Here is a 10,266-nt window from a genome sequence, read left to right as displayed (position 1 = left end):
TGCTCCATAGCGGTTGTCTCCATGAGGGCGACCATTTAACAGCTGCCAATGCCTCATGGCCGCAGTTTAAAGTGCCCGCAAGTTCCAGGCTGCTAGCCCAGAACTTACGTGCCTGGCTGCTGGTGCATGCCTGGAGATGTGTCGTGCCCGGTCATTGGTGCATGCCCTACCCCCCCCCCCCCCCAGTAGAAATTATGATGTGCTCAAATCCCTTTAAAAATATATATTTAAACATTAAATGCAACTACTGTATTTGTTAGTATATTTCATTTAAAGAGGACATTTTCGCTTTTGTTGATCCTTTAAAGTTAATTTAATGATAAAGTACAACATTTAAAGCACCCATCTAGAGTCTCAATGGAAGAGATAGGGTTATGATATTGAAATGAGTATGCCAAATAGGTTCAAGTTCAGGAATACTAATGACACAGTTATAGGTGTGGGAAAATTGTAAATGTTACAAAAAGCAGCAAGACAAAATGACGACACCTCCTATTCCATACAAATACTACTTAAAACATATTGTGTAGTCTATAGAGTGCCTGAACAGAAAGAAAAACGCTATATAGGGGTTATGTTAATGACATTTTCCATCATTGTGGTTTCACTTCTTGACAGTTGATCGATCCAGTCACTATCTCAATTTCTGTTATTGGTACTCGTTGTTCATCATGCACTGCAATGCATTTCTAAAAGGCAAAAAGTGGAATTGAAACGGGATTAAACTGACATAGAATTGAATAAAAATGTGTTTACTACTTTTTATTACCCATACAGTTATCATTTTTGTTTTTACTTAGTATTATCGTATTACAAGTTCCCAAAGTACATTTTATTCGCTGAAAGCTGCCCATGTAATTTATTGCATAGGTGCTGTATTTATATATTATAATGTATCCAGTGAGAATTTGTATTGTTTCACTTCCTACTTGTGTTCAGCTGAAGCACTGCCAGGACTAATATTGGCTGATAAAAAAACAAAAACAAGATAATGTAAACACTTATTCAACTTCTAATATAAGCTTCAGTTGCACATCTAAGCTTCCCACTGAAGTGTTGTGTTTAATTGTTAGAATGCTGTTCTGCTGACACTTTTTTTTTTTCTGGTAGTAGGTTTTGGGCTGTAAAGAAAATTTTAACGCAAAGAAAAATGCTGAGTTTCACACCACTCTAATGGAATACATTTCATAAGATTTTGAATTATATTCTTTACCCTTTCTGTTCGTAATCATCAACCATCAAGCTATCATGGTGACTATGTGATTAAGTAAAACACAGATTTACCTGTAAAACCTTATGCACATGCTAGGTAGTTCTCAGCGAAGGCATCTCATCGGGGATAACTCTGCCAAGAATGCAGCATGTGTACAGCGGCCCGCAATCTCCATAAGTGTCTTGGTGAGCAATGTTCCTGGCAGATCAACTCGGCTGAGTGCAGGTCAAGGGCATTGTTCTTTCACTTGCTCTGCCCACTCCACATGTGTCTTGTTTTATGTATAACTATGTGACCAGCTCAGTCATCTGATTAATACTTCACTTAATGTGAAAGGCAAAATACAGAGGTCATGAAAATAAACTAACCCTGTTTCACCTGCTTGTGACATTAGGCTTGGCTGATCTCTTTGATAGAGATGGCCCGAACCTTCGATTTTCGTTTTGCCTACCGGCTTCGCGAACCGCAAAAGTTCGGTTCGCGCGAACTTTCGCGAACCACAATAGACTTCAATGGGGAGGAGCTGGTGGGTACTAACAGTACGGAGCCCCTCACCAGAGACAAGGGGCTCCCTGGTGAGAGTAGAGTGGTCAGACAATCGAGTCGGTAACAGACGGGCAGATAAGGTACAAAATTGACAGGCAAAGACAAGAAGATTAAACAGGCAGAGGTCGGCAACAAGATCAGATGGGCTAAAGTACAGAAGCGTAAAGCAGAGGGATAGTCAGAAGCGAGCCAGAGTCATACACAGACAATATATAGTAAATTTAAATAACAATCAAACAATTCCTATCTCTGTGTGAATACCCCAGTTTCCTCCCGGATCAAAGCACACCGGATCTATCTAAGGTCTGAGGGCTAACACGAAGTATTCGCAACAACAGACAGCGAGCTACTGACAGCTCAATGTCTTTATGCTGGCAGGGGACTCCCAGGCACGCCCCCGCCAGCCAGGGACGAGGAGCGCTCCCCGTGACGTCAGCCGACCCGCAGTTCAGCTGACGCGTCTCTGAGACGCCAGCGCGCGGCGGTCTGAGCTGAGCGGTGATGGCGGTGGTCATATCCCCGCTGCTCGTTACAGTACCCCCCCCCCCCCTTGAGGCGTGGACTCCGGACACGTTTTACATGGTGTAATGATCTGCTCTGCTGTCTGCACAGGCAGACAGCTTTTTGACCATTTTGTAGCTCTGAGCGTTGCAGGTCTCTGGAAAGGAGACCTGTCTTCACTCTGCCACGGTAGTGGCAGTGGTTCCTTCTGTACTCTGTCTGGGAGTGTAGGCCAGAGCTGCGGTTGCTGCTGGCTACTCCTTCTCTCTGTCTTGTCTGGTACGAATGCCTGCTGTAGGCTCGGTGAGGTAACCGTTTAGCAAGCGTTCGCGTTCTCTATTTCCTGTTTGTGTTACATTGGGTAGTTAGGGTGGCACGCTTATCACTGGGTGCCTCACGCGCGGTGATCGTGTCTTTAACGCGTTCGATGTTGCGAATGAGTGCAGAGTTCGCGTTTAGCTAGCGTTTGTTATTTTCTTTGACGTTCTGATCATTGTTATTTGCTATGTCTTTCCTGCTACACTTGTGCTCTGTCTAACTCAGTCTTGTGTCACTATTGACAATCGCCATTCTTGCGATTGCGTTCCCACTTCGTTTCCGCTGTTGTGTGTTCACCGTCGCTGGGTGGCGACTAGATTGGTGGACACACATACATTCTATCTCTGTGCTCTCTCTCTCTCTCTAAGGGCTATCTTCCCCTGCATTGCTTAAAGTCGTACAATTCCCATCTGGCATCTGTGGCAGGGCAGAGGCTGTGTTCCTTTGCACTCCACAGCTCCATCTGCTGGTAGGAATTTCCATCTACAGGTGCATAGCACCAAAGCTGGGTTCTGTTATATTACACGCTTGTGGAGGATTTCCGCATTGTCGGCACACATCTTGTGCACTGACCACGGAAATAATTCCGCAATCGTTACAGTATGACCAGCCAAACCGAAATTCCCAGTGTAGAGGGAATTTCCGATTTGTATGTTTTTGTCAAATATGGTTCTTATACCTTTAAGAGCTTTAAAAGGCTGATCTTTGAAACCAAAGAGGACTTCCTTTCTGAATGTTTAAGATTTTTGCTGAATCCTACCTCGGCTCTCCGATTAGCTTATACGCTATTGCAAGGAGATCTGTTTGTGTGGGCTTATGAGATTTTGAAAAGCAATTCCTGGAATGATAATCTGTATCAGTTTCTTACTTTGATTTTTTCCCACTGGTTTAAACTGCCTTGTTTACCACCCATTCTTAGTGAGTATGTATCTGCTAATCAGTCAGCTGTTCTATCCCTTCCATGCAAAACCATTCAGTATATTAAAGGAGTAAGAAAATCTATGCATGTTCCTGAACCCAACCCGTATGAGTGTTACCCTGATACAGGGTTGTTTGAGCCTCCATTTGCTCCATGGGAGATTGGGGCTTTGATTGAGGAGTTTGAGATTGATTGGAAGGCGTTTTGCGATTTTTACATCGCAAAAAGCGAAGAGATTCTTAATGCTTGTGTTAATTCTGTGTACACTTTGATTGGCTCTGATGAGTGTGATGAATGTTTTGTGGACCCGCTGATTTGTGTGTGGCAGACGATTTTGGATGAATTGCACACACACCAACCAATTAACTCCAATAAAGTGACACCATTATCAGATTAATGTTCCTGCCTTTCTGGGGTAAAGCAAGTGAGTTTGGACACTGTGCGATCTGATGCCTATTTCTCAGATGCTCCTGCCGATTGTGATCGGCATGAGTGTGCCAGTTTAGTCAAAGATATGTGGGATCCCTTATCGTTTAAAAACAGATCTTTTTCTCTCAGTGATTCTTTAAGATCTTCCATCTATGATCCTGCTATGGGAAAAATTCCTAAATCATGCAGCCTCAAGAGTATTGTTAATATGACTAATAAAGTTTCTCATGTTGTTGTCACAACCTCTTCTGCAAATAAATCTATGTCTCGCTCTGTTCACACCTGTAAATGCACATTGCCAGATGACAGTTGTTCCAGTGTTTCTGTCTTGAACACTTTGCAGTTTGCACTTTGCAGTCTGCTCCACAGATTGAGGAGGCTTGCGCTTTGGAAGCGTCAGTTTCACAACCTAAAGCGATCTTGGATTCGCAGATTTTGCGTTCTGACTCCTCGGATTCGACATTGTTAGCCGAGTCTAAGGGTGATACAGCGCTTTGGCTTTGCGAATCTGGTACTGAGGGATCTTTGCTTTGTACCATGAATGAAACTATGATGTCCACTCGCACTGACATTTGTGAATCCCTTTCTTGCTCTGAGGAAAGTAATGACTTTCCACCCTGTACTCTGGATGAGTCAATTTTACCTTGCAATAAAACTCCTGCAGGGAGCCCAGAGGCTCCCCTAGGTATTGCAGCTAATTTCATCTGTTGTTCTGCCATTTCAGAATTGCAGTCTGGTTTGACTGCTATGAAGGATTCTGTCTGCAGTGAAACTAATCTCAGGGAGTCAGTATTGGTTTCACTAGATATTCCTGTGCATCCTGTTCTAGATGATGAAATTCAGTCTCAGCAGATGGTAGAACCACCCCTGGGACATTTGCCTTGTCCGCAAGAGGTATTTGATGTTCAGCCCTGTAACATGGTTAGTTCAGAATCCTTGTCAGAAAACTTGGGAAATGATGCTTCTGAGGTCTTGTTTGATGTTCTGGAGGTTTCCGAGTTCCTCCTAAAAGGTGCAGAACTTTTAGGAGGTGCCTCCTGCCCCGCAGGGCCGTTTGAGGTTTTGCCCACTTCGGTAGGCATTGCTATTGTGCTGACTACTTTTGCAGCCCTTGTGGAGCTTCAGTCATGCGTAGTCAATGATGAGTTTTGGTTAGATACTATTACAGTCACAGAAACTTCTAAGTCTGAGTCCAAGTCTTCTTTTGAAAGACCAGTAACTGTGACCACTACTCGTGATGACTTTCTGCCCGGTCCTGGTTTTTGGTCTTGTCGTGACGGACTCTGATGTCGTCAGTTCCTCGACATGTCCTGAGGTTTCTCTTGTGCTAGTGTACCCCGATGTGCTCTGTGACCCAGAATGTATCTCGGTTACCAGCATGCTCAGATGCTTCCTCGGTGGCGACATGTTCTGATATTGCCTGCCTGCCTGCCTGCCTGCATGCCCAGAAGTGGTCCCTGAAAGCCCTGATCTTGATGGCTGTCTTGGTAATCCTGAAGCCGGAATTGTCATAGGTTCCATAGGGGTTCTTGGTAGTTCTCCATGTGAGCCTGGTGAGCATTCTGGCCTCTTGGGATCTCTGCGGAGCTTCAAAGTGTTCTGGGAGATTCTGGGAGAAATTTTTCTTGGTACCCTGGATGGGATCAACAGTGGCTTCTCTGTTGAAAGGGACACTTCAAATGGCTATTGTGGCAGATTTGTTATTTTCGGACGGTCCCTGGAAGGTGGTGGGTATTGCTTGGAGGGTTTCGATGGGTTCTTCTCTGGCATTCACAGTTCTAATGGGTGTTACGCTGAGACTTGTAGCACTGATGGGCATGTTTTGGTGGTTTCTGCTTCCGACGAGGTCGGTTTCGGGAAGATTGACTCTGGAATTGAGCCTTGTCGGGCTGTCCCGACCTTCATGAGTGTTCAGTCAGATATTTTTGGGAAATATCAGTCTTAAGAGACGTCTGGAAGCCATCCCTATTAGGGGGGGGGGGGGGGTACTGTAATGATCTGCTCTGCTTTCTGCACAGGCAGACAGCTTTTTGACCATTTTGTAGCTCTGAGCGTTGCAGGTCTCTGGAAAGGAGACCTGTCTTCACTCTGCAACTTGCTGAGCTGCTGTTCTGGTGAGGAATTTGCATACTCTTGGCATGCAAATTGCTTAGCTGCTTCCTTTGATGGCTTGCAGTATAAATACCATTTTCTCCCAGAATCCCTTGCTGGTCATGATGTTTTTTTTCCTGCTAACTTACCTGGAGTATCAGCCTTTGCTAACTGTTTGCTAAGATTATCTTAGAGTAATTCCTTGGGAGTGCACTAGGCATTCCTTCTAGCGTAGTCAGGTTGTATTATCTGTACTGCCTTGTATTGTCTATCTGTTGCGATTGTCTTGTCGCCAGCAGCGGTCGACAGGAAATCGTTCTGTCTGTCTGGATCGCATCCACTCTAGCGGTAGTGGCGGTGGTTCCTTCTGTGCTCTGTCTGGGAGTGTAGGCCAGAGCTGCGGTTGCTTCTGGCTACTCCTTCTCTCTGTCTTGTCTGGTACGAACGCTTGCTGTAGGCTCGGTGAGGTAACCGTTTAGCAAGCGTTCACATTCTCTATTTCGTGTTTGTGTTACATTGGGTAGTTAGGGTGGCACGCTTATCATTGGGCGCCTAACGCCTAATGAGTGCGGAGTTCGCGTCTAGCTAGCGTTTGTTATTTTCTTTGACGTTTTGATCATTGTTATTTGCTATGTCATTCTTGCTACACTTGTGCTCTGTCTAACTCGGTCTTGTGTCACTATTGGCAATCGCCATTCTTGCGACTGCGTTCCCACTTCGTTTCCGCTGTTGTGTGTTCACCGTCGCTTGGTGGCGACTAGCTTGGTGGACACACATACATTCCATCTCTGTGCTCTCTCTCTCTAAGGGCTATCTTGCCCTGCATTGCTTAAAGTCGTACAATTCCCATCTGGCATCTGTGGCAGGGCAGAGGCTGTGTTCCTCTGCACTCCACAGCTCCATCTGCCGGTGGGAATTCCCTCTACAGGTGCATAGCACCATAGCTGGGTTCTGTTAAATTACACGCTTGTGGAGGATTTCCGCAGTGTCGGCGCACATCTTGTGTGTTGACCACGGAAATAATTCCGCAATCATTACACATGGTTTCTCCGGATGTAATTTGTGAAACCTGTGTCTTAGTTCCTCCGCAGCTCCACCCCTTCCAGTGGACCATATACTGCACTGAATTCTGAACCCAACGAGAATCGAGAATCTCCTCAATCTCGTACTCCGGCTCCCCATCAATCACTACAGAGGGGGGGGGGGGGGGGGCGAGTGTAATCCCCATGCACAGCAGGTTTCAACAAAGACACATGAAAAGACATATGTCACATCATTGATCTTTTTGGAAACGGGGTACGGGCCGATAAATCTGGGGCCTAATTTTGCCGAGGGTTGTTTCAGTGCCAGATGCCGGGTCGAAACCCAAACCATGTCCCCTGGTAAAAAGTCCCATTCCACTGACAATTTCTTATCTACCTGTCTTTTCTGAGACTGGAAAGCTTTTTCCAAATTATTTTTGACCATACACCAAATTTTCTTAAAGGATCCCTGCCAATCCTCTAAAGCAGGGAAAGGAGAGGACACTACAGGCAATGGAGAGAATTTGGGAGATCTCCCTGAGACCACCTGAAAAGGAGAAAAGCCAGATGAGGCGCTTTTCAAGTTGTTGTGTGCAAATTCCGCGAATGGCAGAAACCTTGCCCATTCCAATTGGGCGTCCGCCACATAGCACCTAAGGAACTGCTCCAGAGCCTGATTAACCCTTTCTGTTTGGCCACTGGTCTGTGGGTGGTAGCCGGATGAAAACGACAGGTTCATCCACAAATGCTGGCAGAAGGCTCTCCAGAATTTGGATACGAACTGGACTCCCCTATCAGACACCACATTCTCCGGAATACCGTGTAACCGGAAAATGTGTAGACTAAAGAGATCTGCCAGTTTCTGAGCAGAGGGGAGTCCATTCAGAGGGATAAAATGAGCCATCTTGCTGAACCTGTCGACTACAAACCAAATGACCGTCTTCCCCTCAGAGCTGGGGAATTCGCCCACAAATTCCATGGACAAGTGGGTCCAAGGTTCCTCGAATACTGGTAACGACTGGAGAGTACCCGCAGGAGCCTGCCTGGATGGTTTGCTTCTGGCACAGACCGAGCAATCCTTCACGAACTCTCTACAGTCCATGGCCAGAGATGGTTACCAAACACATCTAGAAAGTAGATCCTGGGTTCTCACAAACCCAGGATGCCCTGAAATCTTATGCGCATGAAACAACTGCAAAATCTGCAACCGGAAGTGTAGAGGTACAAACAGAACCCCGTCAGGTTTCCCCTCAGGGACATCTTGTTGATAGGGGCCTAATGTACGTGACCAATCTTCCCAAGTTTCAGTGGCAGCCATCACGACCTTCTCGGGCAGGATATTTTCGGGGGTTGGTGGCTGTACTGTCTCAGGCTCAAAACATCTAGATAGTGCATCCGCTTTAATATTTTTGTTCCCTGGTTTGAAGGTAATGATAAATAGGAATCTCGAGAAGAATAAAGACCAGTGAGCCTGTCAGGGACTGAGTCTCTTGGCCCCCTCAATATATTCCAAGTTTTTATGGTCAGTGTAGACCGTAATAACATGTTCTGCCCCTTCGAGCCAATGTCGCCATTCCTCAAACGCAAGTTTGATGGCCAACAATTCCCGGTTTCCAATATCGTAATTTCTCTCGGCGGGAGAGAATTTACGTGAAAAAATGCACATGGATGTAATCTGCCTTGGAAACCAGAGTGTTGGGACAGTACAGCCCCAACCCCGATCTCTGAGGCATCCACCTCCACTATAAAGGTACAAGTGACATTCACATGTCGCAAAATAGAGGCGGAACAAAATAATTTCTTCAATGTTGAAAAAGCAGCATGTGCTTCTGGTGACCAATTGTAGGTGTCCGCCCCTCTCTTGGTAAGATCAGTGAGAGGTGATACCACAGAAGAGAACCCCTTGATAAACTTTCTATAGTAATTGGCAAAGCCCAAAAATCTCTGGAGTGCTTTTAGCCCCATGGGCTGTGGCCATTCCAAAACTGCCGAGACCTTATATATTATGTATAACAGGTTTTTTCTAAGCTTCTTTAAAACAAACTTTACATGCTCCCTGTGTTTTGTCAAGTTAGGTGAGAAAATCAGTAAATCAGTATATCGTCCAAGTACACCAGAACGAACCGTCCCAGCACCTCTCTGAAGATCTCATTGACCAACTCCTGGAAGACAGCTGGAGCATTACACAACCCGACGGGCATAACACGATACTTGTAGTGCCCGTCGGGTGTGTTAAACGCCGTCTTCCATTCGTCACCCTCCCTTATGCATACCAGGTTGTATGTCCCTTTAGAGAAGATACATGCATCAGTAACCTAGGAGAACAAATAGTCAATCAAAGGTAGTGGGTAACGATTTTTTATGGTAATTTTGTTCAGTTCTCGATAATCGATACATGGGCGAAGCCCACCATCCTTTTTCTGGACGAAAAAGAATCCTGCTCCGGCCGGAGACTTAGAAGGGCGAATGAACCCCTTGGCTAGGTTTTCTTTTATGTAATCCTGCATAACAAGTTTTTCAGGACCGTAAAGATTATACAAATGACCTCTAGGGAGCATACAACCTGGTCTTAATTCAATGGGACAATCAAAACTCCGGTGCGGAGGAAGTTTGTCTGCCGACTTGGGACAAAACACGTCAGCGAATTCCGCATATTGGGAGGTCAAGCCTTTCAACTGAACCTGGGTGGCACAAATCGCAACTCTCTATGCAATGTTGATGCAGCTTAACAACTGGCCTGAACTCCAATCTATCCGGGGAGAGTGTTTTTGTAGCCACGGCATCCCAAGAATCACGGTGGAAGTGCCCATCTTGAGCACCAAAAACTGTAAACTCTCTTTGTGTAATACTCCCACGTGACACCGGAGACTGGGTGTTTGTGAAAGGGCCTGACTGCCCTGTAATGGTGAGTCGTCGACTGCTGTAACAAAAATTTGCCTGTCTAAAGGAAGTAGAGGTATACCCCATTTTTTAACAAAATCAATAAAATTGGCGGCAGAACCCGAGTCTATAAATGCCTGGGTAGACAAAACTTGGTCTTCCCAGGTAATAGAACAAGGGAGTAATAAACGATTATCGGTTAGAGGTAAAGCTGGCTCGCCTAGGGTAATTCCCTTTAGCTACACCTAGGCGGCAAAGTTTTCCAAGTTCTTCGGGCAATCATGTGCTACATGATCCTTTTCCGCACAGTATAAGCAGTGCCTCTCCGTTCGTCTCCAATTTTTCTC

The 10,266-nt window shown here is 45.6% G+C and overlaps 1 protein-coding gene across 2 annotated transcripts in view; it reads right to left on the bottom strand.

Moving 5' to 3' along the window:
- Positions 1-265: 265 nt before the first annotated feature.
- The window catches only part of LOC137544541 (granulocyte-macrophage colony-stimulating factor receptor subunit alpha-like), a 63,367-nt gene continuing 53,366 nt past the window's right edge, over positions 266-10,266 (bottom strand). For both annotated transcript variants that reach the window (XM_068265637.1, XM_068265638.1), the window contains exon 11: positions 266-689. In XM_068265637.1, the coding sequence (XP_068121738.1) occupies positions 594-689 (96 nt within the window). In that variant the 3' untranslated portion in view covers positions 266-593. The remainder of the gene's footprint in view (positions 690-10,266) is intronic.

This window comes from Hyperolius riggenbachi, chromosome 2 (assembly GCF_040937935.1).
Source record: "Hyperolius riggenbachi isolate aHypRig1 chromosome 2, aHypRig1.pri, whole genome shotgun sequence".
Taxonomy (NCBI): Eukaryota; Metazoa; Chordata; class Amphibia; order Anura; family Hyperoliidae; genus Hyperolius; species Hyperolius riggenbachi.
This window is presented reverse-complemented; position numbering and strand designations above follow the sequence as displayed.